The 26,532-nt window shown below is 48.9% G+C and overlaps 2 protein-coding genes across 4 annotated transcripts; both read right to left on the reverse strand.

Annotated features, from left to right (window-relative positions):
- Window positions 1-3,502: 3,502 nt before the first annotated feature.
- HOXB2 (homeobox B2) lies at window positions 3,503-6,469 on the reverse strand. The gene is made up of 2 exons (XM_027806552.2): window positions 5,899-6,469; window positions 3,503-4,710 (listed from the first exon to the last, which is right to left on the reverse strand). The coding sequence occupies exons 1-2, from the start codon at window positions 6,290-6,292 to the stop codon at window positions 4,091-4,093; spliced, it is 1,014 nt and encodes a 337-aa protein (XP_027662353.2). The 5' UTR covers window positions 6,293-6,469; the 3' UTR covers window positions 3,503-4,090.
- Window positions 6,470-9,813: 3,344 nt separating this feature from the next.
- HOXB3 (homeobox B3) lies at window positions 9,814-25,694 on the reverse strand. Of its 3 annotated transcripts, XM_055697477.1 has the most exons (4): window positions 24,982-25,694; window positions 19,381-19,443; window positions 13,234-13,787; window positions 9,814-12,188 (listed from the first exon to the last, which is right to left on the reverse strand). In XM_055697477.1, the coding sequence occupies exons 3-4, from the start codon at window positions 13,667-13,669 to the stop codon at window positions 11,422-11,424; spliced, it is 1,203 nt and encodes a 400-aa protein (XP_055553452.1). In that variant the 5' UTR covers window positions 13,670-13,787; window positions 19,381-19,443; window positions 24,982-25,694; the 3' UTR covers window positions 9,814-11,421. The 3 variants fall into 3 exon arrangements, with proteins under 3 accessions (XP_055553452.1, XP_027662346.2, XP_027662348.2); XM_027806545.2 differs by lacking the exon at window positions 24,982-25,694 and having other exon boundaries at window positions 19,381-22,273; XM_027806547.2 differs by lacking the exon at window positions 24,982-25,694 and having other exon boundaries at window positions 9,814-12,185; window positions 19,381-22,272.
- Window positions 25,695-26,532: the final 838 nt, after the last annotated feature.

A 26,532-nucleotide genomic window follows, 5' to 3' on the forward strand; every position in this document is an offset into this window, starting at 1 on the left:
GCCGGGATAAATGCGGGAGGTGCCAGCATGGCGAGCAGAAAAACGTCCCCTCTGCCAGCTCCTCCTTTGGTGGTGGTGGAGCATGTACTAAGCATATTAGCAGCATTCTTCAAGCTCTGGCCGTCGAGGACAGGGGTGCGGCGAAGCGCTGGAAAGGGATGCTACAACTCGGCTGAGAAAACGGTCATTGAAGGAACACTCCCGGCACCTCCCTGCCACCGGCGGCTCCGGAGGAAGGTCGGATTGATTCCCCAGGAGGACTTAACTCTTCCCACCTCACACCTCAGAGGCTCGACCCCTGCCTCGCCGCCCGCCTTGCCTTCACAGAAGGTTTTCCGTCTTGAGCCTTCCCGGGGGCTCTAATGGGTTGGTTCAGCATCTTCAGGGCTTCGAGTAGCTCTTAGCAAACACATCCCCAGACTAGATCAGCACAAGATAAATATTACTTTAGCATCCCTACCGCACGTGCGAGCCTATCTCATTTGCATATTCCTAGGTTAATAATCGCGAGGCAATTGCAGTGTTTTGACAACGATCAAGAGCTGAATACGCTTAATATGCTTAATATATGCCCTCCAGTTGCACAGAACAGAAGGGCAGGGTTGCAAATACGCGTTCCCCATTTGTTTGACATTTTGAAGAAGGTAAAGAATGGCTGAACTAATGGTGAAATCTTACAGTCATTCAATAATTTAGATTTTATTGAATATTCCCCTTCTTTCCTCCGACATTTCAGTCTTGCTAATTAGGACAAATAAGAAGGGGCCTGCTGTTAGCAAGGATAATAACTGGCGAGGTTCCATTTATTAAGTCACTTTCCGTGGGTGTAGAATTGATCTGTGGCTGTGACTGGCATGCTTTCTAGACCTGCAGCAACTTTGAGAAGTCATTATGATCTGCAGAAGAGCCCTTGTTAGAGATCTGTATTGATAAGGTGTCAGGGTTTACGTTGGGGGGCTCGTGGAAACCCCTTCCCCGCCCCCATCCCACCTCGGTGCTGCAGGAGGAGGCCGCCCGCTCCCAGCCCCCAGCAAGGGGGGACCCTGCAGAGGACCCTGTCCCTCTTGTCCCCTCCCCTCCGCCTCTCCCTTCCCCTCCTCCCTTCCCCACGGAAAGGGCGTGTGTGTTTGTGGAAATCCGCTGCGAGATCAATTTGTGCAGAGATCCATCTATGCGCACCTATTTTAAAGTTGAGTGAGGGAGCTGCCCTCTCTGGAGGAGCCACGGGGATCCGTGCAGATCCGTGATCCCGACCCAGAACGGGCAGCGGGCCGGGCCTACGGCCCCCGCCCCGCCAGCCCCGCGCTGCCGCCGCGGCCCGGGGCGCTCGGCGTGGGCCAGCCCCGACCATCTGATCCCCGCTCCCGCCGCCCCCGACGAGCCTGTATTCAGGCTGGCGAGGGGGAGGAGGCAAGAGGGGAAATATGTAAAGCACTGGAACAAATGGCGCTTTGATAGACAACGTCTGGCAGTGCCAACGCTGCCTCTGAGTATGTTCCAGAAGCTGGAGATATTAAATAAACTTAAAGATAATGAATAGCCTTCTGTGGTCCTTGGGCTGTGCCGGGACTTGCTTCCCCCCTGCATGGCTCTGGGATTTCCAGAGCGGACAGGGATCGGCGAGAGAGGGCAGCTAGATGGGGGGGGATGTGGCCCCCAGGCCGGGATGCGGACCGGCTCGTCCGCAGGCAGTGCGGGCTGGGCGCTAGCCTCTTCCTTTTATTTATGGGAAGGTGTTAAGTAATGTTCACTGGCGTATTTTAATTGCAATCTACTTCGATTTTCAATATAAACCTACTCCTTCCTGGAGTGAGATTGCAGGAGGTTTGAAACCTCTGCTTGTTTCGTAGGGAAAGAGGCTGGTGACATTATTAAGAATGAAAAGGTAGCCGTAAAATCAACCCCCCTTTGTTTCAGCGGGAAGAGATAATCCAGATCTGCGAACAGCAATTTCGAAAACATCTGTCGAGGGCTTGCTTTATTCCATTTTATTTCTCTTTACAGCCCGAAGTAGAAAGCCATCCCAGCTTGGATGCTCTTAATCCGAAATGAAATACCGGGCGGCCATGCGGAAGTTTCCCGGACTCGGCGCTTTCCCCGGGGGGGCTCCGGCAGACGATGACACCCCCCAGACACCCTCCAGGCACCAGGCAAGGCCGGCCCGGGGCTCCGCGGGAGGGGGCGGCAGCCTCCAGGAGTCCCCCCCAAGGCCGGTGCCCCTCCGGGCGCAGCTGGCTCCCCGCGGCGGCCCGCGGGCCGGGGGAGCCGGGAGGGTGGCCCGGCCTGCGCCTTCCCCTGCCCTGAACGCAAAGAAAAGCAAGGCGGCTTGTCATGGCTGCTCCGCTCCTCTCCGCGGCTCCCTGCTCCATTTCAAGGCCGCCTCCGCGGGTGTCCCCCCCTCCCCTTCCCTGGCCGCTCTCCCCCTGCCCCTCGCCGTCCCTCCGGGCTCGCCTTTCCGCGTTACTTTCGCACAAACCCCGCTTGAACGCCTACCAAATTTCTGCCGTGTCTGAGGAAACACCAATGACTTAGCAAAGACGTAATATGATTTATTTTGGGTGTCACCGCGACTGATTCCTGCGCTGACCCCTTTTCATTCATAAGCCTCCCCACCCCCACTCCCGCCTCACCCTCCCTGATATATGAGTTTTGTATTTAAAATTACATGTTGCGAGAAAGCTTTCGTAAAGGGATCCGCCAGCCGGGACAGAGCAGCACAAACTGCCGTGGAAGGAGATCACAGATTTGCAAGGCCGAGGGGGTTCTGGTTTGCACTGCTAAAAAAGAAGAGAGGAAAAAAGAAAGGCCTCTTCCAGGCTAAGCTCTTACCCCTCTTTTCCTCTGTAACATTTATTTTTTGGCTAAAATGCCGGCACGCACCACCCTTCCAAGGTGGATTTTTTGCACTTACTCAAAATCCTGCCTTTCTGCCCGTTTTTTGTTTGTAGTCCGGGACGCTTAAAACACCACTAATTTCAATGTGGTACGTCTGTATTTTCTGCCGCAAAGAGGAGAAGGAGAGGGCTGAAGGCAAGAAACAGGCTGCGGGAGAAGGGGGAGTCCCCGCGGGGGGCTGTGCGGCCCCGCCGCCCCCACCATGGGCCGTGGAATGTGCGGGGGCTCCGCGGAGCCCCTCCGAGCGCTGCCTTTGTGTTGCTTTCCATCCCTTTATCCGGCGACTTCCTTAAGGGAGGGTTTTTCAGTTACAAAAAATATAACGGCCAATGTTAAAATTAGAAACAAATGTCCTGCTTTCATTTAGGAAAAAATAAAATAAATAAAGAGCACGCTCACGGAAAATGCGAACAGAACTGAACGCAGCAAATATTTCTGACTCCCGAAGCCTCCTGAAATGTTAGTTGGAAGCAATTTCTTTTGTCTCCTCTCAGTGCACACGAGGAGATTATTAGGACATCATTACTGCAAAGCAGGAAAGAGGAAGGCGAATGGTTCAGGCAAAAAATTAGCACGTTTTCGAATGAAATGTGTAGCGACACACGTCTCTTGGTTTTATAAAGACATTTATTTACTCTATGAAAATAATGTACAATAAATAATTTGCCATTTACTATTAAAGGATTTGAATAAATAGTCTACATCTAAAACTTAAAAAGAGGAAGGAAAAATCCTCTGGTTTTTTAAATTTAATTTTATTTTATTAAGAAATCTAAAAAGTCTCGTTCTGATTCCTGAGAAAGTCGCTCGAAGGATTTACAAATAATTTCTTTCGGGGGGCTGACATCTCTGATGCGCGTGAGAACTATCGGGTGCTTTCTTTAAAATAAATACGGGAAAAAATATAACTATAATTAAATACCTGCATTTAGCAAAACTCGGGCTGTTCTTTCATGTGAGCCTTCTAGAATAAATATTGGGAGGGTGATTCGGGTCCCACAGTGTGAGGAGCTTTAGAAGAGGGTGTTGGAGGGGGAAGGATGGGGCGATCGAATGGGAGATGGCTTGGGTTTATTTTTGGGGGTGCCCCCCCCCACCTTTTACAGACGACTGGGGGGAGCTGGCAGTGGCTCGGGACAGGGCTGGTGCGCCTGGAAGGGGCAGAAACGGCGAGGCGAGCGGGGAGCGGGGGTCGCTATTGGAAATTCAAGTGTTGCAAATCTATAGTACAAAGTGCGCTCGTAAAGAAGTCCAGGTCCTCCTCGGAGAAGTGGACGGGGCTCTCCAGGGAGCCTTGGAGGCCGGGAGAAAGCCCCTCCGAGAGCTGCAGGCAGGGCTCTGCCGAGAAGATGCTCAGCTCTGGCAACAAAGGCGAGTCCTGGCTCTCGGGGTAGGCACGGTCCGAGGGGCCCGAGCCGGCCGCCGCCCCGGCCGCTGCGAACAGCGGGCTCCCGGGCTCCCCGCCACCCGCCTCGGCGCTCCGGTAGGGCCCGCGGGGCTCCGGGGCCGGCCCGAGCGCGGGGCTCCCCTCGGCCTCCTCCGCCGGGTCGCTGCCCTCGTCCAGGCTGGGGTAGGCGAGGTCCCCGTCGGGGGGCTCTTTGTACTGGGTCTGCCTCTTGTGCTTCATCCGACGGTTCTGGAACCAGACCTTGACTTGCCGCTCGGTGAGGTCGAGCAGAGCCGCGATCTCCACTCGCCGGGGCCTGCAGAGGTATTTGTTGAAGTGAAATTCCTTCTCCAGCTCCAGCAGCTGCGTGTTGGTGTACGCGGTCCGGAGCCTCCTGGAGCCGCTGCTGTCTGCCAGCCCCTGGATGTCTTAAACACACAGAAAACCGCACGTTGCAAAGCGAGGGATGGGGGCAAGCGGAGGGTCCGGGTCCGTCCCCTCCCTGTTGCGGGCAGGGCAGAGCCGTGCCCCGCACTAACGAGCAGGGGGGGCTTGGGGGGGGGCGCTACGGGAGAAAATAAATGTTTAATTAAACTCTTCCCACTGTGGAAGAGGATTGGAAACCACTCTCCGGTCCCCGTGCCCCAAGGAGGAAGAACGGACTTTACTCCCTGGCCTCTCCCTTTAGAGACTTTCCTTTTCTGCCTCCTTCGTCGATAAAGGGGAATTTCGACCCATTCCTTCCTTTTCGGTTTGGTTTGGTGGTTTGTTTTTTCCCTTCTCCTTGTGCCAGTAGTTTGGGGACGGACGCTGCGGGGCTTTGATTTCATTATTCCCGTATTACCTGGCCAATGAGCTCGGTTGTCCGCCCCTCTCCTGCCCGAGCATCTACCTGAACGGTGCCATCAAAATCCTGAAACAGTGCATTGTGCCTTGAACTCTTTGTCCCAGGGGAAGGAGGGTCCCTGGCCAGGGCTTCTGAGCTTCCCGGCCAAGGGGCTCCTGGAAGAGAAGCTATTGCTTTGTTGGGGGGCTGGGGGAGGATTTGGGAGGGGGGTGTATATTTTTTGTTTTGCAGTGGGGAGCGCCCACTCAGAAAATCCCGCCGTGCTGGATGCTGAGAGTCCAGCTCTGCCCCCGCGTTACCCACCCGTCTTTCTTCCCCCCCTCCACTCTTCTTTCGGGTTTTGTTGGTTTGGATATTATTTTTTTCCTCTTTTGTAGGCTGTTAAAAATTTCAGGGCTGGGAGAGAAAATCAAGCAAATGGAGCTGCGTTTTAGCTGCCAGTTCCCCCGCTGGAGCTGATGAAGAGCCCTGCTGCCCCGGACCCCTCTCCCTCTTCGCTTTCGCAGAAGTTGCAGCAATTTGCTTTTTTATTTGCGGGTGGAGGAGGCAGGAGAAATCCCCCCCCACCCCCCACCCCCCCGCCCCGGCTGTGTACATTGCTGCGGTGTATTTTATTGCGTGACACAGTTTCGGGGGAGGTGCGGGGCAAAGTCTGTTTGGGGAGGGGGCGCTGGGGTAGGGCTGTTCTGGCGAGGGGGGCCGGAATTATTTATTATTCGGATCCTCTCCGATTTCAGCAAACACCCCCTCATCCCCTCATTATACGAACCTGCAGGAGATCCTGCGGCAGGGACAGGCACCGAGGAAGATGATGGGGGGGAAGAAGAGGAAGAAGAGGATGGAGCCTGGGTAGCTTTCTTGGACGATTTCTTCTCCTTCATCCAGGGGAATTCCGCTGCCAAGGGGCCGGGCTGTGCTGGAGGCTGGGGCTGGAGCTGGAGCAGGCCATGAGATGCTCTTTTTTGGCTCCTCGGTCTTGCCTGGCTGCTGGAACAAGGATTCAGGCTGAGGATGGTTTGCTCAAAAGGAGGAGGAATTAATGTCGAGTCCTTGATTGATGAAGTTTGAAATGTCTCCAGGACAGCGGGAAGAGACGTCAGGCACTCTGCGAGCGAAGGCTGGCTATTTATAAACCCGATCTCCCTCTCAAATTCAAAATTCATGGCTTTTCCAGGGCCCAGGGTTTAAAAAGCGGGAGGGGGGAGAGGGAGTAGGAGGGGGAGAGGGAAAGAAATCTGAGGGCCTCAGTTTTTATGGCAGTGATGATGATGGTTCTCGGGCTTTTTATAATTGTTATATTGCTGATAATACAGGCGTATGGGGACCTTGCTCTATTAAACTCGAGACTGGGGCGAAATTGCAGCCAATTCCTGGTCACGTGGGCAGCCCTGGCCAATAGCAGGCGGGGCCTGGTGCCAAACAGAAAGCATTATTTTCTTTAATTGATAAAAAAAAAAAAAAAGCGAGAGAAGATCCCCAGAAAAGCCCCCCCCGCCCCGTCCGCGCCCCGCCGCCGCCGCCGCCATCCCTCCTCGGCCGGCCGCGGGCTGCCGGGCGGCTCTGCCTGAGCTGCCTGCGCTGCCTACCCTGCCCACCCTGCCTGCTCTTCCTGCCCTGCCTGCCCTGCCTGCGCCGGGCAGCTCCCGACACCCTGGTTGAGAGTTTGTACCCCCGGGGCGGGGGAACCGGGCGTGGCAAAAGGGGCTTTGCCCCCCCGAGGTGCCCGTCGGCAGCCGGGGAAAGGCAGATCTGGATCCCGGGGCTGGCTGTGGGGGCCGGCGCTGCCCGGGTTTGTTTCCCTATCACGTACATAGATACATCTCTCTGTATCTTGTAGGACTCGGAAAGCTGAAGCCAGCAGCAGTGTTTGGGCCGGAGGTTTGTGTCTGAGCCTGGTATGAGCACTTAGGAAATCAAGTGAGCTTTCAAGTCAAGTCTAGTTAGACCGGCCTGATTTACCAAGTTAAATTATTTTTAAAGAAACCGAGTAGTCCTTCTGCTTCTACAGCCAGATGTAATGGACCCTTTGCACTTTCCTTAAAGGCCGAACATGTTTTAAAGTCATGGATATCTCTGAAATCACATTTCTTCCTTCCCATCTTTTTTTCCCACCACCAATAAACAATGCCACTTCCAGAGTTTACAAAATAAATAAATAAAATTAAAAGTCATTTCTCAGGAAGATTCACCACCACCATCCCCTTTTAAAGTGCCCGAGTCCACACAAACCTAAAAGAGAGAGAAACGATCAATCTTTTTCTCGAAAGACTTTTGACAGCTTGGCCTAACTCACTCAGCAAAGCAATCCGGGTTTTGCTAAAGTTACTTAAACCAAGGAAGATTTTTAAAAGTTGAATCAAGGGCCTGAATTCGGGAAGTCTAGAAAGTAAAAATTTAGGGGGAAAGCAAGAATAAGGTGCCTGCTGCAGAATGGCAATGTGGCTGGTTTGTAGCTTGTTTGTTCAAGCTCCATTTCTCCCATTTTGCAGCAGAGAGGGACTGGCAGGCTGCATTCACGCGGGCAGAAGCCTAGAAACTTTTGTCAGTTCAAGCATCTGTGTGGGTGGCAAGGGGTTCTGAGAAACACATAATAAATCTACAGCTTGAAGCCGAAGTGCAGTTTAGCAAAGAGGTGAAGAAAATAAAAAAGTGTTAAAAAACACAGATCATTTCAAGGGTGAATTTCCCTAAATATTTCGTATCTGTGAATGCGCTTATCGAAACCAGCATAAATCTACTGACTCAGCAGATCAGGGTGGATGGAAAAATTAATAGTTGGGTTTATTATCGATTTTTGCTGGTTTGAATTAAAGTGGCATTTTGGGGGCCTCAGGCTTTGTCATGAAGCTGCCAGTTCCTCCTTCCTGAGGGACGGTGCGGGTCACTAGGGAGCTGGGATGCAGCAACAGAGTTTGGGATGCAAAAAGAAACTCTTCCCAGACGCTCCCAACTGTTCTTGCTGCTTTTGCTAACACCAAAGTTGCAAGGGGGAGAAAAAAAAAAAGAAAAAAGAAGAAAGAAAAAAGAAAAGAGAACCTCTTGGGGAAAGAGGGATTTTTCCCACGCACCACACAGAGGCACAAGGGGGAAAAAAATCTCCTTACTCAAGGGGAAAGGCATCGCCTTATACGAATAAATTCACAGGGTTAGTGAACGATAGAGAAATGCAATAATTATACGACAAACCAGGGCCTGCTGCTTTAATGCAGTGGCACAAATTAAGATGTGGAGGTGAAGAGTTGTAGGAGAGGGACCGCATCGAGAAACTGAGAGGTCTCATGTTCTGAGCCTCGGAATTGGCTTCTTTTTCCCGATTTTAACTAGTTCCTGGGAATCCCTGACACAAACCCCAGCAACATGGCGACCAGGATGCGAGACAGAAAAATATGAGTGGGGGGGAAGCCAACAACAGACCCAAGCCCGACCCAAGCCCTTGTTCTTTGAGCCGATCCCAATCAGACCCTGCACGCTTTTATGCTTTTAAATTATAGTATCCCTGAATGGTAAATTGCTCTCTGCATGAACGGGCATCACCCAACCCTGATCCTGGGGAGAAAAACAAGCCCTGTCTCTCTGTTATACCGTTATTTATTATTGCGCGAAGGTTATAATTATTAACCTGGAACTTCATTTATTAAGAGACATCAGAGATAGAAAGGAGCACGAGATCATTTCTCATGTAAAGCTTTCTCCACTAGACCTTTTTATATGTGTGGATTTATCCAGGCACCTATGGATGTCCCTGGCTGTGCACACAGGTGTATAAAATACAGACACACACACACACACACACACACATACTCCCTGTTTCTACAGCCCAACCCTTTTTTCAGTACCTTTTACAGCCTTTTCACTCTTTTCTCCTGGCAGCAATCAAAATCCCCCTCTCCTTTCCTCTGGAGGGACCTTCCCCTCTTCACCAGCCACAGAAATGGAGCATTTCGAGCCTGACAAGCAGTTCACCCCCTTTCCAGAACCATAAAACTTTTATTGGCCCTCACTGCTTTAATATAAGTTTTCTTAGGGCTTTAGAGCATAAAAGGCAAATTATTCACGGTATTATCCCATCTGCTTTTGCTGCTGGCAAAGGGTTATTCCCCCTTTTGCTTGCACCGGGGATGTAACATTTGGTGGCGTCTTCTTCCCCCTTTTAAAAACAATTTTAGATGCGTCTGTTGGTCTGAGAGAGTGCAGAGGGGTTCGTGTGTTTGTGTGCATGTGTGTGCACATGCATGTCTGTACATGTGTGCACGTGTGTGCATGTGCGTGTATTTTGATAATAATTCATTATAACAAGAAATTTAATTTCTCTTTACTTCTAAGGTCCCCACAATGGAAACTCCGGGCCTTTTTTCTTTTTCTTTTCTTTTCTTTTTTTTTTTTTCCCTGTGATTAATCTTTTTCCTTTGTTTTCATTTGCGGCCCAATGGCAGCCCGGCCCCGGCGCCACGTGACCCCCCTTTGTGACCGCGGGCGCGGGCCGGGCCGCGCAGGGACCGCGCAGGGGCCGGCCCAGCCACTCGTGTCTCCAGCCCGCGGGGTTCCACCCCAGAAGGGGGGGCAGGAGTGAATCCCGCCATCTGGACTCCACGGCGTTTCCAGTGGCCCCTTTCCTGCCTTCTCATCTCTATTTTTCCATACACGTCCTTCATTTTTTCCTTTAAATCCGATGGATAGGACAAGATAAAATTGATAACAGAAAGTTTATTCAAGAATTGTTCAACAGACAACCCTTAAGCAAGGAAATAAAATAACTACTATAAGAACAAAGAAAGATCTCCAAAGAGGAGGGGTGAGGTGGGAGGGAGGGATTCGCTATAGTTCTCCTAATTCAGGACTATACAATTACAGTCTGGTTCTGCTCTCATGCCTCCAGTAGAACTAATTACATTATTCATAAGTACGAAGGTAACATAAAACTACTGGTCTTTCTAAATTACAATAACTAAAATAAGCTTGTTGTACAATGACAAGGAAACACAATGTCCTTTATAACAAGTAAATACTAAAAAAGTACAATTTGATTCTTTTTTCCTCATATAAATACATAATATTGGGGATAAATAATACAAAAAAAGGAAAATATTTTAAACTGGCTATAACCAATAAATATATATGAATGTTCACCAGAACACACACCCATTGAAGGACGTCTCGACTGTCTTGGACGAAAGCCCTTCAAAGTTGTTTTTATACCCATTATATGTAAACTCTAAGTGCAACAAAGATGTCCAGACAAGAAAGCATTAGCAAATACTAGAGATCCATTCACTTCTGCTTCGATTGGAGGACATTCCATTTGTTCAAATATACCCTGTTTTCACATAAGGTCAAGAGAAGAGGAGGAAAGAAGCATAGGACTTCTAAGTCTTAAGATTGCTTTTCTGTTAATGAACCCTAAGAAAAATACCCCCAAACCCCGCAAAAAAAGCTCCAGCGCTGTCGAGTGGAGACTTCATGTCATCAGAGGCAAAGGTGGGAAAATATTCAGACCTGTCAACTATTTCTTCCTCTCTTTGGACTGCTGTTATTGTTGATGGGGGCATTCAGGCATTTCAAAACCTTTTTTCCCAAACCTTTTGCAATTCTTAGACCTCTTGTATTCTAATTTTTAAAATTATTATTACTTTTGAGAGGGGAGGCAGGGATCGGAGGGGAAGAGTGTGAATCCCACGTGTTGGCAGGTATGTATATTTGCAGTTTATGTGGGGACTGGCGTGAAGTAACTCAGCGAAAAAGGGTGCCCTTCCTTGGAAGGCTGGAAAGGAAAGCGAAGGTTCCTCTTGAGAAGGAGTTGGAGAGGGGGGTAGTTTTCTTGCGAATCTCTTTTGATTGCATATGTATACACCTGTGCATGTTTACGTAGACACAGAGACACCAACTGTAAAGACTTGGCTGGCTGACTATTCTCCTTTCCAGTGTCTGAGAACTATCAGTGATGGACTGTACTTAGTTTGGAAATTAAGGATGTCGCTGCTTAAAATCTGCTAAATTCCCACAAAACTACCCCACACCCATTTCAGAAGCATTTGTGTTGAAACACAGGAGGTATATCTCTTTGGAGAGAGAGAGCTGCTTTTGGCAGTAAATACTGAAATGGTTGGAAATTGTGCTTAATAAACCCCAGAAATAATAATAACAAGCACAACAACCTGGTAGAAATTGCCTTGTCAAAGAAAGAAAGAAAAGAGGTCAACACAAATGTTCCTGAAGCCAATCCTGCCCTCTTCCCCTCTCCCATGCCCCATGGCGGGATCCCATCTGCTTTGCCTGAGCCTGTCCCTGCTCCCTATCACAGGTGGGTCAGCTTGGGCGCCTCTTGGATTCTGCCCTGAGAAGAAGCGTGGTGCGTGGAAAGGTCTGTGTAGGTGGGGTGGGTCTCGCATGGTCCGTGGTGCTGGCTCGGGGGCATCTGTGGAGGCCCATTGTAGTCCATGTTGGCAGCCTGGTGATGCGGCAGGTGATTGAGGCCATAAAGGGACGGGCCAGAGGTGGGCATAGAATCCACATAGTTACCTCCAACATAGACAGGGCTTCCCTGCATACTGGGAGTCCCGTAGGCCACCCCATTCCCTTGTAAGACGTGGGGGTCGTACTCAGGGGCCGTGTTGGCGTATTTCTGTTGGGAGGGGCAGCCTTTGATGGGGTTTTGGTAGTTAGTTGACATGGCATAGGCATTTTGGTGGGGTTTATTGAAGGAAGGCGGTGAGGGGGCATCATAGTTACTGCTCATGGTGTGCAAGGCGTTCATAAATCCGGCGGAGGATTGCATGGGCTGGGGTGGGCTGCCAGTGGGGGAAGGCCCTCCAGAGGAAGACCCCATGCCTTTCGACTTCTGATCTTTCTTATACTTCATCCTCCTGTTCTGGAACCAGATCTTGATCTGCCTCTCGCTGAGGTTCAGCAGGTTGGCCATCTCCACGCGCCGGGGCCTGCACAGGTAGCGGTTGAAGTGGAATTCCTTCTCCAGCTCCACCAGCTGAGCACTGGTGTAGGCTGTGCGGGCTCTCTTGGAGGCCGAGGAGCCTGGAGGGCTTTTCTCGCCGCTGCAGGTTTCTGCTGGCCGCAAAATGAAATAAAAGATAATTACTTACATGTAGAAATTGAATGCATCGTTTCTTAATAAATCCTGGAACAGGCACAAGAGTTCAACCCCCCCTTTCTCTCACCCCTTTGCATTAGCCTGCACTCCATAATCATGTCATTTATTAAGAGTTCTGTTCTCCAAAGCTGCCCCTGGTTTATGAAAATTTGATCATGTCATGTAGAAAAGGATTCCAGGAGCATTTATTTAGGAGTCGATTATTTCCAACAGATAATGTTGAGAAAATAATATTTGGCAGGGGGGCAGTCACTGCAAAGTCAATTAATACCAACACAGGTCAGTGTTAGGAGGCATGAATGCACACACACACACATCTTGTATGTGTCTTGTATTTGTGTAGCACAAATATTTGCATGTACATTGTTAAACACCAAATCGCATTTGCCACCTTTTTGTGATATAAACATGTCTATAACAGATAAATTACATTAATGTAGTGAAGCGTGTGCCACAAAATTTATATGGTATATTTGTTAAAACAGTGATATTTCCATACTGGTTTTTTCTCTTGAGTGTGCTAGAGATGTGCGTGTACACATGCAAGAATATGCATGTGTTTATGCATATGCTCTCTATATGCAGACATGGACTCAGAGCACCACGTTTACTGCTATGTCTGGAGGCAGGGAGGTGAGGAAAGAACAAGCACTCTGCTTTAGCATCGCTAGGTTCAGCAGTGGGTGTACATTTTCATGTATCTGCACAGTCGGACATCGGCTGTGTACAACCACCTGGTTGTATTTCCCTGTGGTGCTTTGGATATATTTAAAATAAACCAAGTGTGCACAGCCAGTGCTGCAGGATGGGCCAAGGCTCGCTCAGCCTGGCTGGGGCATGCGGCTGGCAGGCTTGGGTTCGTGTCTGGCACCAGGATCCTCACTAGATCCTTGCTGGATCCTCTCCCGCTCTCCCCTCCCTCCAAACAAGACCACTCTGGCTGGTGGCTTCATTACCTTGCTGTTTAGGAAAGTGGAGGGTTACAAAAGCAGAGCAGTGTACCTGTGCTAGGGGAGCTGTTTTTCTGTTTGGAGTTTTGCCTTGATTCTTTCATCCAGGGGAAAATCTGCTTGGTGAGACTGGCGTTTGCACTGAGGTTGGCTTTGCTGGGGGCCGTTTTACTGCTCCCCGACTGGTTATTGCTGTTGCTACTGGTGCTGTTGGTGGCAGGGTTTGGGGGCGGCGAGACGGGGGGAGGCGGGTGGTGCTCCTGGGGCAAACTTGGACGCATGCAGCTCCCATTCAGGTCTTTACTTTTTGCGTGCGGGGTTGTGTTGCCAAGAGACTGGAGGGAGCAGGCGGACCTCTGGTAGTCGTTCTCCATGTGAGAGGCCGGCTGGAAGGACTGCTGGGGTCCCTCGTAGCCGAACCCATTGGCACTCCCATAGGAGTAACCCCCAAAGAGCGTGGAGCTGTCGTAGTACGTTGTCTTCTGCATCTCTGGGACTCCCCAAAATGATTTTTCCGGCTACCAGGGTCTTGACACCCCTATGGCAGAACATTGGCACCCCAAGGCCACGTGACAGGCCGTTTCCAGCTGTCTATTGGAAGCTGACCTGAAAGGTTAGGAGAAAACACACAATAATAGTACCCGGCCTATGAATCCATCTTGGGGCCTGAAAGGCCCATGACATGAATAGGGTCCCGCGGAACAGGGCAAACAGATGCTTTGAGCAGATTTTGTCCTGTGTGCAGCCCAAGGAGGCTCAACAAATATTACAGTGCAAAAGCATTGAGCTGATTTTGGGAGATAGTTTTCCTGGTTGGTTGCTGGTTTGCACCCTTTTTTTTCCCTTAGTGGGTAGTGCCCAGGATGTATAACTACACACATGCTCTATATGTACATGTGGTTTCATCTGTATACATCTATTTACTTCTAGATTTATCTATATAGGTATATACACACACCCATGCATATACATATACTCCCATATAAATGTGTGTGTATGCATGTAGATGTGTGTCATGTGCACATACACACATCCATGTCCAGACAGCACACACATTAATGTAAATATAAGAATACAGAGTGGGCAATTGCTAGCTACAAGCACGAAAGGAATGAAAGTCTCGCTTTCTTACCCCTGACCTATTCAAATCAGCCATTCACAGACGTAAACCCAGCAAGATGCTATACCATCAGAAATTAAAAGTCTTGTTAAGTTTATTGTACGGCCTCTGTCCGCTATATTTGTTTTTAAACTGGAAATAGCAAATGATCAATATGTTTTATCCAGGTAACAGTGTCTAGACACAGTTGGCTTAATTTGCTGTTTACACAGGGACTCACAATCTCTTTGGAATTCCGTGCAAATGTTTTAAGCAGATTTAAGTAGGGGCATGAATTCAAGAATGTGCTTCCTCTGGCCTGTTTGTTGGTCTCTCTCCCTCTGATAGTACAGGTTGTATTTAGAAAACATACCCCTTCACTGCCTGCACGGCTTTGTACTCATCGGTCCTGAATCTGGAACTACCATTGGCAAGATGTGATTCCAAAACCAGTTTAACTGCTGTTGTTTTTTTCCTTGGAAAACAAACACGTCACCAGGCCATTTGCTCTTAACTTTCTACCCCTTTCATTTTTGATTGTTCCTGCCTCCTTGATCCAAGCTCAAAAAGTCTAAAAATCCAGTCCAAAGCCTCAAATTACAAAATGAAACCTTCCTCTTTTCTTTCTCTCTCTGAGCTTTTTATTTTTCTTTCTCTCTTTTTTCCTTTTCTCAAATCATAAACTTTCTCTACCACAGAGTAGAAACACCCTGAGAAATATGAAAACTATCATGACCTGAAAATAATCTGATGTGTGAGGATCAATCAAGCAGCATACGTATTTTAAAAAGGCAGAGACTTCTCTCTGCAGCTCAGAGTTTGCAAAGAGCCACTGTGCATTTTGTTTTGAAATTGATATCCATTGCATATGTTGTATCTCTTGTATATTCAATTTTATCTAGGCTCTTTCATTCTCTAAAATAAAATAAAATAAACTCTGTGGAGATAAAGTCTAATGCGATATTTCTAAGTACCAGGCTTTAACAGAAGCCACAGCTCGACAATAAATAACATCCTTTTTTCCCTTCCCTGACTGCTGTGTTCTTATGTCATGTCATATGAAGCCTCTGTATACTCCTAACACAGCCTCAGACAACGTGTCCACGAAGGGACTGCTTCGCTTTTTTACACTGATTAAATCCTTTATGCATTCCCAAATCTGTATTGTATCTTCCACGGAGATGTATTATTGTCTACAGAGAGGATGATATCCTTGCTGGGAGTTACTCTCATTTGGTTTCCTCGCCATGATAAATATGTCTTATTAAAAAGTAGACTCCACTACCCGAGCTGAGAAGCTGTGAATTAATTAACAAACAGCAGCGCCTTTATTATGAATAGGTTTGCTGAAAATATCTACGAGGGCAGAGGTGGGAATTTCTCCAAGGCCTTCCTGTCTGGCATAGGTTTCTTTAAAAAAAAACAAACCAAAAACAAACCAAAAAACAAAAAAACAAAAAAAAAAACAACAAAAAACCCAAACCAGAACCGAGTGGAGAGGCTGAGCTAAAGCAGCTAAAAATAACAGCGATGATTTTTTTTTTTAATGTCCATAAAATAAATTTACAATCCCCTTCGCCCAAAAGCTTGCTCGCTTGTGGCTTCCACAGAAGATTTGCTTTGTACCTCATCTCTCAGCGCCTCACAAATGCTGCTCATTTATCTTCGCCAAGGACGGCCACAATCCTAATTATTTACTCCAAGGAATTGCTTAAAAAAAAAAAAAAATCTCAGGCAGAATAATAAATATTCGATTATCTCCTGTTCCAATTAAACCCGGGCAGGATCCGCGGTGGCTGTTTCATCATGCTGCAAGTTTCACTTTGCGAGCAGTAACATTTAACCACAAACTCTTTGCCTGCAACTTTTGAGTGCAAGGATTTAGGGAGATTTTGGAAAAAAGATATTAAAAAAATAAAAATCGGGGGAAGGTGCGAGAGGAAAAGGAGGATGCTGGGGGAGGGAAAATCAGGCACTCGAAGGAAAAAGATAAAAGAAAGGTAAGGGAGAGGTATTCTGCTGTAAAGCCATCCCCTCCATGTTGGAAATCCTAAATTCACAACCTGACTGTGTTTATGAAGAAGAGCAGCGCCTTTCCCCTCCCCCCGCCCCCTCCGAAGGTATATTTCCCAGAGCCAGAGAAACCAGGCATAGCCCCGCTTTTAATTTAAATTATTATTAATAATAAATATTCTAAACATGCCCTTAACAATAGGTCGGCTGCTCAGAAAGCTCAAATCCCAGCGACTGCCTTGCGGTGGATATGCCTGCAAAATAGAGACACATTCCTAAAATTTCCCTTTTCCCTCCCCCACAACCGAGCTTCACCCCAACCAGAACTCCCCAGTTGTAAAGCAGGGGGGAAAAAAGGGCCCTGGATGAGGGCTGCAAAAGAGCCTCTGCGTGGAAGGAAGCTTAAAGCTTGTGAACTCTTCTTGAACCGAGATTGGAGTCATATGGTCATAAATCATTGGGACATATACTCCGCCATTCACAAAGTGATAGCCTATTTGAGTCCGGCTTACCTTAGTCTCTGACGAGCAAAGCACAGGCAGACATAATATATTTTCACATCCAGCATCCACGCAATCAATAAGCAAGGAATGACCCCCTTCCTTTAAAAACGTTAAAGGAACATACGAGAGAGAGGCAAAAAATCCAGCATATGCATGTATATATGTATAAAAAAAAAGCCAAAACAGAGGGGGAGGGGGCTCAGCCAATGGAGCTTTCGGTTACGGCAGCTCAAATTGTCTCTCTGTCTCCGTTTGGGAAGAGAAAAGGAGGAAAAAAAAAAAAATCAAGATGCTTTCCAGCTTCCAAGATGTGCAGAAAAGCTGAGGGCTTTGAATGGACAAACCCTGAGATTCTAGTTGCCCTATAGACTGGTACGCGCTGCTCACTGATAACAATGGCCTCTGCTTTACCACAGCAAAGGGGAAGAAGGGAAAGGAGAAGGGAAAAAAAAAAGAAAGAAAGAAAAGCTGAACACAACACACACACACACACCACCACCACCCCCTTTTAACTATGCAATGCTTGGCTGGGATTAAAATAATAACGAAAAGAATCCAGGCTACGGGAGGGGGGGGTGGGCGAGGGGGGGAATAAAGCAAAGGGGGTATTTAAAAATAAAGATTTGGTTTGGATTGCCGGGCAAAGCCAACGAGCCTCCCAAACAGCGTCACTAGTGAAAAATTATGCTAATTGCAGACGTGGTGGACAGAGGCCTAGGCAGAAAGATAGCAAAGCTTGCCTTTGATTCACGTGTTTAACAATTAGGTGTCAATTTATGCTAATAAACCGTTTCAACATAGTCATAGACTCCCCCCCTCCCCTCCGCGGCGGCGATCGCGGCTCTTTCAATAGCCTCTGCTCTTCCTCCCCCGGCCCTTGGGCTGCCTGTGGCTCCTCGCGGAGCCCCCTCCCCATATGAAACCCACTTTTCGGGGAAAGAGGGGGACACTGGGGCTTGGAAGCCTGCGGCCCCGGTGTTTGCAGGGGGGAGGAATCGCCTGTGTGGATGCAACTCCGCAGCCCCTCGTAACTTCGGCGTTAAGTTTGTGCGTCCCAATGTCTGGGGGTTCCGCTCGCCCCTCGGGGCGGGGGGCGGGGGGGGGCGTTCAAGGCGCAAATCACCCCGGGGGGAGACCAAGGCAGCGAGGTGTTGAACAATAAAGATTATTATTATTGCTATTATTAATAATGTCGTTATGGCTATGCAAGACGCTGCTGCTGTCGCCACGGGAGATTTATGCCTTTCCCCGCTCCCACACGGCTGCCGAAAGCAGAAACTGGCCAGGATGCGTTTTGGGAAAAGTCCGTGCGAGGAGGGGCTGGCGAGTGGGAGGAAGGCAGGGCAAGGAATTTAGGTGTCTGCACTTTTTTTTTTTTTTTTTTAAGTGCTACTTTTGTTTCACATCGCAATTATCTTCTCTCCTTTAATTCTGGCGCTCACTCCTTTGGGTTAAGTGCTGACGGGGAGAATTAACGTTTAGCAAAGCAAGAAAAAGAGGAACCACAAAGGCTCTTTGGACTTCGCTGGGAAGGTATGACCCGTCGCGGGGGGTTGCATCGCTCCTTTTTTTGGGGTTTTTTTTGGTTGTTTTTTTTTTTTTTTTTTGGTGTGTGTGCACCTTTAGGCTGATAACTCTGGAAAGAAAAGAAAGGTGTCTGAGTAAACATCGGACTCTTGAGAGGACTTACTCTGGGTTGGACAGCCAAGGTTTTCTAGGTGATGGATAAAGTCTTACCCCAAGGACTACGGTGTTTCCAGCTATTGTTCTGGCCGCAGCATTCAGATCCCAGATGTGAGAGTTTCGACCAGGGGACACCATTATTGCTATTTCCCCCCCCCCCCCCCCCCTTTCATCGACTTTTTATGAACTGCTCCAGCATAAATCTTCTGCTACAAGATAGCGCCTATTTTGGAGCCCCGGCGTTGAAAATCCAGGGAAGGAAAGAGGAAAAAACCAGCAGTGGACTATTCTTTTAAAGACTTCCCTGTAAGTCTTTAGATTTCTGAATATGGATATCCACTGGCTGACTTGGAGTACCTAGGAGATCAGAAGTACCTGGGATTCTGCAAATAACTCCTCTGAAGAGCAAAATTTTGTTTTAACCTTAACTGGCAGCCGAAAAAAACCTCAAACTGTTAAGAAGGTCGTTGCACGTTTATATGTTGAGCTCGTGTAAGTAGTTTTTTTTAGGCTCCCTGTGTATTGCCATCTCTCTTTTGGTTGCAACTTATTTTTCTTTAAAATGTAACTCCCTCGCACTCGTCACGAAATCAGCAGCAAATGTTGCAATCTGACTGGATTTCCCTTCAAAGGGAGTACAGGAAATATCTTCCATTTAAAACACTCCCTCAAAGTTACGGCCATAAATCACAAAGTTTAAAGACAAGCCAGTAGCAAAATGAAAATACTCAGCTGAAATCCAGGGCAGCCGCGCTTATTCTGGGGTTGGTGGAGGGGAGGGAAAAAAAGAAAAGTCACGTTGGGTGACTTTAGAGAAGGAATGGCTTCCAAGCCTGATGCAGAGGGAGGTACGGAGACACACACGGACAGGGGACCAGGTAGGATATTCAGGAAAACTCACCAGTTCTCGGATGTCTGGTCCAGCAAATACGAGGCAGCGGTGGACTTTGAGAAAGGAGAAGAACTGGGTGGGCAAAAAGGAGAAAACAAAAACAATAAAAAGTATGAAACTTCGGTCAGAAAAGGGTGGACAAGGGAATGCATCAGAGAGAAATCTTTGGGTGGAAATGGGGAGAAGACAGGCTCTAATGAACAAAAGCCCCAGCATTTCCTCGGAGACTATCCCCATCCAAGTAACCACCGCATTTCCACGGGCTGCACCGGGCTCCATCCATGGATAACCCAATATTCCATCGGAGGCTGTGGCCACCGGGTTTATTTCTGTAAACCTGATGCGATCCCACGTCTCCCCGGTGTTTCCTTCCACCTTCCCCGGTGGAAAGCCCCCGGCGAGGGAAGCGCTACCCCGGTCTGGGCTTCGCGTTAGTGATGGGGACGGTTTGGCGTGAACGTGGGCGGTTTGTCCACGGCTGGTGGTGAACCCTGAATGTCCAACGTAAAATATATATATGTCGGGAAGGGTTTGCGTTAAATTCTGGTGGTAATTTCAGAGTTAAATGCCTTTAAGAGATTAAATACATGCAGTTAATTAGCTCTGTGTTCAACAACAGTATAACTGTAGGGAAAATAACGAGGCCGTTTTCCTGAAAGGCAGAAAAGCCTTAAGGATTCAGGATATAGCTTGTTCGTGTTTCTCCAGTGTGGTCGGAGGATCGCCACGAAGCGGGGGGAGGACGGAGATGCTTTATGGTATACGAGGACACCATTCACACAGCAGTGATTTGGTATCAGAATTAACGGTTTCGAGCCATAAACATTTTTAAAGCCACGCCAAGATTTATCACCGCAACTTTGGCACGAAGGACTCAGAAAGGGAGAAAGAAGGGGAGAGAGAAAAAGCAATCTCATTTAAAAATATTTTCGTTTTGGGAAACATTCAGTCGCTTTAATAATCCTGTTTCCGTTCTGTATGTTGATGTTACTAATCTCAAATAAAAATGTTCCCCTCACACCCCTACTCTGCTTGTGACAACATCCCCGAGTCCATAAATCACCGCGGATGCTTCGTGACCTTCTCTAGTCGGCGGCCTATAGCTGTATTTTTTATTAGTATTATTATTACATGCGCACACTTTAATACACAGCTTTGCCAATATTCCACTTACATCACAGCCTTCCCCGGTTGACTGGGGCTTTTCAGTTCCCTCTGTAGAGTACACACAGAGATTTGTAAAGCGAGAAGGGAAAAAAAAAAAAAGAAGAAGAAGAAGAAGAAGAAAGGCAAGCACCCTTTCTGCGCTGGGAAGGCAGTAAAGCCAAGCGGAGCCTCGGCAAGTTCCTCCCACGCCGCGCCGGGGAGGCCGGGGAGAAGTGGGCAGCCCGAGGGAGGTGGAGGAAAGAGGGAGAACCGCGTTTATTCGCAGTAGATGCAAGAGGGAGGAGGGGAAAAGAGAAACAAACAATCAAAAAGAAGCTGGCATAAATAACGGCCCCAGCAAGGAAGGCGAGGGGGGTGTTTGTTTTTCTTTGTTTTTAATTTATTCCCTCGCAGTACAGGCACAAGAGGGATAGAGCGAGGACCGTCGTCGTCGTCATCATCCCTCCCCCCCGCCCCGGTGTTCTTTGTTTTGATTTTGGAGGTTTTGCTTTATGTGGTTTGCATTAATTTCTTAGAGGTGGTGCCGGTCCAGCCCGGCCCCTGCTCGTCCCGCAGCCGTCGAGGGGCTCAGCCCCCGGACAGGGCGGGCAGCAGCGCAGCACCCACCGCCCCGTCCCGCGGGGCTGCTCACCGTCTTTTTTTTTGTCTAAAGGGAAGGGGTTTGGGTTTTCCTACTCCGCAAACAGGGAGCCCGAGGGAGGGGAGAGCTCCGAGGAGGAGGGGAGAGTTATGGAGGGTCCAGGACCTCCTGAAACCCCAAACAGAAGCCAGCCCGGATAAGAAATCAAAATGAAACTGAGTGACCAGTGGGTTTGCCTTGACAGATTAGACCTTTTTCTCCCACTGACCTTTGCTTAGAAGCGCAATAACTCACCAGGTTAATGATCAATCAGCGGAAGTGCTTTGGAATTGTCTCAAAAAAGGGGGAAAAAAACCCAAAACCCAAAACAAGAAACCCAAACTCAAAAGAAAAACAACAACCGGGCAGACACCCAACTCCCAGGCTCCTGCCGAGGATGGGTGCTGCTGGTCCCCGCAGCACCCCTCTCCCATGGGTCCGCCGTGGCCAAAAACTCCTCGCCCCAACGGGGGTTGGGGGGGAGGGGGCATGGGGGGTGAGAGGAGACGGCACTTTGTGATATCAGCGCGCTGCGAATAGCTATTTTGGGAGCAGCTCACCAGGGACGAGCTGGGAATCACCATCCCCACTTTTCTTCTCCCCCACCACCCCCCTCCCCCTTGTTTCCAAATGCCAAAATAATGGCTTGAATTATGCACTCACGTGACTGGGACACGTCAAGCTTTTTACACATTTTGTACAGAACTGGTAAATGACCGGCTGCCCCCTCCAGTCCCACTAATTCCCCCATCAGCAAATTCCCCAAACTTCCCTGGCAGCCGGGCAGGGATGCCCCTCGCTCCCTCCCGCCGCAGCTGAGGCTGCCCCGGCCTTTGGGGCGTTCTGGGCTGCTTTTGCCTTTTTTTTTTTTTTTTTTCCTTTCTTTTGCTTTTTCTTTTCCTTTTAATCTTTTAACCTGAAGGCGAAGGAGGCAAACAAATACTAAGGAAAGGCACGGCAACAGCCGCCGCTCCCAAAGCCTCAGCATCCAGACAAACGGCAAGGACGACGGAAACGGAGGGGGATATAACGGGGTTGGGGGACAGGAAAAACGGAGAGGGGCTTGTCTGCCTCCCCGGCGGCGGGGCAGCCCCCCCAGGCCCTGGGCACCGGCTCCTCGCCCCCCCCCCCCCCCCGGGGCTGCTCCCGGGCTCCCACCGCTGGCTCAGGCACCGGGGACGCGGCTCCTACGCTCACGTCCAGGCTCCCCGCGTCTCCCCTTCTGAGCCCCCACCCTCCTCCTCCTTAAAGAAAAAAAAAAAAAAAGACAGGGATAAAAAGAGGATTCAGATCTTTTCTCCCACTGCCCTTCCTTCGCCTCCCGGGTGGACCAGGCACCCACACTACCGCCGTGGCCGTTTCTGTGAGAAAAGGAAGGAATTCGGTTATTTTTTTGCAGTGATACTCGCCTGAATCCGGGACCCGGCTGGTGCTGGAGAACGAGCTGGGCATGGGGGAGAAGGGACCTGGGAGAAGAAACAAGTTCCATTTTACCTGCTTCCTTCTGATAATTCATAAAGACAAACAAATTTTGGAGGAGGAAGGCTCGGGAGAGGGAGAAAGAAGTGTCAAGGAATTGTAATTCTCTGCTTTGGGATGCTTACACTGAACATTTATTGCCTGTAGGGAACCGTGCGGCTGCCACCGCGTCCTGCATCCTCCCCGCGCAGCGCATCTCTGCCCCCACCCCGCACACCCCGGGCCACTGCCCGTCCCCAAAATCCTGTTACTGTACGGGTGCTCGGTCTGCCATCCTCATCACCATATCAAAGGGCTCCCATCCATCCCGGGCTCTTAGGTAATTTTTAATTAGGCTGGAAAGCTTTGGGAACGGCAATGTTTAACGCAACAGAGAACGCGTAGATGGAAGCGGAGGTTTTAAATCCTATTTCTATTTTTAACACGGATGCCAGCAAGGCGGTGCTGGCGCTGGCCGAGCCGGGACGCCCTTCGCTGCAACACGCGTGATTCTGACAGAAATACCCCATCCTTACGCCCACCAAAGCCCTGGGCAGAGGGGCTAACCCACCTAGGGGAATAACCTAAGAAACCCGCCTGTTCGGTGCTCACCCCCCGAAAAAGCCTCATCTCCCCGTTCCTGGATTTACCCACCGCTGCGGTGCCACAAAGAGGAGCTGAGCTTTCAGATCCCCACCTCCACCCCAGGGATCAGATTCCCCACCATGGGGAAAAAAAAAAAAAAAAAAAGTCGTTTTTTTGGGAGGGTGGGAGAAACAAAAACTGGAAGGGTGGAAAAATACACACATCCTCCCACAAAAATCTCCTGTCCAAAAGAGCGGAAGTGGGAGCACCATGACCATATAGATCTATACGGTTAAATTTCAGAAAGTGTCCATTAATATCAATTTACTTCAATGAAAACTTTGGTTCTTCATGAAGTTGATGATTTATGATAAAATCAATTAAATTACGGCCACTTAGGGCCTGCGGTTTCTTCTCAGATTTCATTCGCCAACAGATCAAGCGCTTGGTAAAAAAATTCAAGTTTAGCTGGAGGCGAGTTAAGATAATTCTGAAGCTGGGGAAATTTAATGCAAAGCAATTTTCAGAAAAGAAAAGAAACAAAACAACCCAGGCGCCTGTGTATCCGAGCTCCAGTTCTCCACCAGTATACCAGTTCGCCTCGGGAAATATTAGACACTGAGTCAAAACTTTTCCAGTTTCACAATCTATGAGGACATTTTTAGAACTGGCAGCTTGTCCCGGGGACTGAGTTATTATGTCGCTCTAAAGGGAAAGGAACTACAGGAGAATAGAGAGCGCAAATATATTTATATATTTAGAAAAACTTTCCAGGTTTAATTCGATTTCTCGGAGGCTTTTTTCCTCCATGCAAACGATTTTCCTGTCTCGCTTTTAAAATACACATCGGGCGTTCACGGGGGGAGGGGGAGGGTGGAGGGGAGAAATTTTTTTTTAGCCAGAAATGAATAGCACAACTCCATAGAAAATAACGCATCTGATATTCCCACGCGAAATCTCGCCCTCCCCGCCGTTTCCCTTTCAATCCCAGAAACTGCATTTGAGCGAAATGACCCATTTTCGAGGACATCCCCCTCCTGCCCGCCCCCCACCCCAAACAAATCTTGAACCTTTTAAAAAGCCTGATATTTTCAGGCTCGGACCCCCCCAATAGCCACCACTTTTATGCCAAAAGTTTAAGAGTCTCAGTCTTACCCATTTCGGTTAAATGCACTGGCCGGCTAAAAGGAAAATCAGCTCAACTAACCAGATGTTCCTTAGTCACATCTGGCCACTACACCCAGACCTGGGGAGGGAAAACCCGCTATGGACATACCCAGAGCTTGGGAAATCTTTTTTTTTCTTTTTTTTTCTTTTTTTTTTTTTTAAGAAGCCCTTGTAATTAGGGTCTGCTTCAAGTAAACAAAAAACTTTGTAGGGTCATAAATCACCATCACATACATTCTTCAGTTTAACACCCCGCTTTTCCAATGGGCTTTTGTAGTTTCTTTTTCAAACAAGAGAGAGGTGCTAAACCTTTAACAAATGTGTCCCAGACAAACTTCGCGGGGAAACACGCACTTGGAAAGCAGCGGTTTGCGGCCGGTCCCGGTTATGGACTCTGCGAGATAATTTTTGCTCTTCTTCAGCTTCCCCCATCCTGCTCCCGAGGCATCAGTCTTAATCTGTTACCGGGAGAAAGCCAGCTATAGCTCACGGGGACCGGTGGAGAAGCCTGTCAAAGCTTTCGGAGCAATTAATTATATCTCACAGCGTTGGAGCTGAGAAGGTAGGAAAAGCAGAGCTGCATCATTCTTTTATTTATTTTTTTAACTTCTTACCTGCGATACTGTCCGACCCAGGACTTCAAGAAGAAGGAGCGAAGCCGGATCGGGGTGGTGCGAGTTCGCAACTGGAGCAGGCAAATTAAGGAGAAGAAACTACTTTATTGCACCCCGATGGATCTTGCTGACAGCTTTCCCGGACGGTTGGGATTAATTTTTTTTTCCCCCAAAGATGCTTTGATTTTTTTTGGACTCCCTTGATTCAAATGGAACTGACTTGAAGTGGAGAAAAATAGAAACTCTTCCAAAACAGCTTAAAGTATTGCAAGGATGCGGCCCCCTTTGCAGAGAGATACCCAGCGGAGGGGGATGAGATGGGAGGTGTCGGGAGGGGGGGCTGCGCACAAGTCCCCCTTTTTTTTTTAAAAAAAAAAGCCCCAAAAAAACTCCCCCACTCCCGACTCCTTGGTATCTATCTGGAAAGCTGTTTCTCTTTATAAAGACTTAAAATGTTGCAAGACGGTTATAATACTGAGTGACAAGGGGTGCTGGAGAGAAGAGAACCAAATGGATTCTGGTTTTTAGAGCCAGTAGGAATTGGCCAGCCTTCAATGTCAGGATTCAAAATTGATTCCATATGTCTCGTCCGGGGAAAGGGGAAAAAAACGAAGGAAAGAAGGAAAGAGAGAAAGAAAGGGGAGGAATAGAAGTTACGCAAAGCCCACCAGGTTCCTTACTTTCTTTCACCCCCCACCCTTCCCGGTAGCCCCGGATAAATACCCTGTCATTAAATCTCGCCCTTTTTCAGGGAATATTTTGGACCCTGGCGTTTGCAGCCCGGAGAGAGGTACCAGTAGCAGCAAGCCAGATCCTGGGGGTTATTTTTAGCCTCGGCTTTGCTGGAGCTGACCTCAGCGCTGGGAGAGGAAACATGGATCTGGATGCTGGTGAAAGGGCGAGACGTGCCATGAGCCCCAAAAACCGGGAGGGAAGCCTGGGGGGGAACCCTCCCGGCCGAAAACAAGCCTGGGGAACTCTCCCCACCGAAAAAAAAGCCCCCCCAACCCCCCCTTCCCCAGCTGGGCAGCGGTGAGCGGCCGGAGCCCGGGAGGCAGGTGATGGGCACGGGACAGCGCTGGTACCCGTGCCCCCAGGACGGTGGGAGAAGGGCTCGGGGGGGCGGCCGGGCCCCCTCCCCGTACCCACCAGCCCAGAAGCTGCGGATTGCCATTCCCCATGGATTTCAGCGGGACATGCTCGGAGAGAATTTGACCCGAAGTTTTTCAGGCTTCTCTCCTGACCTCTAGATACCGCTGCCAATAAAGTGCTGATACATTTCGCATTGAGTCGGACATCAAAAGGAGACGAAACAGCAACGAGTGGGGATTTCTCCTGGCGCCCTCCCCTCGTAGCTGCGCTTTAAAAAAAAATAAAGGAGTCAAATCTCCACCATCGCCTCTGATTTATAGCCTTCCTTTTCGACTGGGAGGGTTACGCACAGGGAAGTGTTGAAATGTGGTTGTTGTCCTTTATTTCTTTCGCCTCCCCCTTCTACTCTCCCTCCTCCCCACCAAAAGAAAAAAAAAAAAAGGAAAAAAAGAAAACTTC

This window comes from Falco cherrug, chromosome 20 (assembly GCF_023634085.1).
Source record: "Falco cherrug isolate bFalChe1 chromosome 20, bFalChe1.pri, whole genome shotgun sequence".
NCBI lineage: Eukaryota > Metazoa > Chordata > Aves > Falconiformes > Falconidae > Falco > Falco cherrug.

Excerpts from the sequence above, each read along its gene's own strand:
- HOXB2 (XM_027806552.2), bottom strand. The coding sequence starts at position 6,292 with ATGAATTTTGAATTTGAGAGGGAGATCGGGTTTATAAATAGCCAGCCT. Across the intron at positions 4,711-5,898 it reads TGCCGCAGGATCTCCTGCAG|ACATCCAGGGGCTGGCAGAC; the intron begins GTTCGTATAATG and ends TGTGTGTTTAAG.
- HOXB3 (XM_055697477.1), bottom strand. The coding sequence starts at position 13,669 with ATGCAGAAGACAACGTACTACGACAGCTCCACGCTCTTTGGGGGTTAC. Across the intron at positions 12,189-13,233 it reads AAACAGCTCCCCTAGCACAG|CAGAAACCTGCAGCGGCGAG; the intron begins GTACACTGCTCT and ends TTTTGCGGCCAG.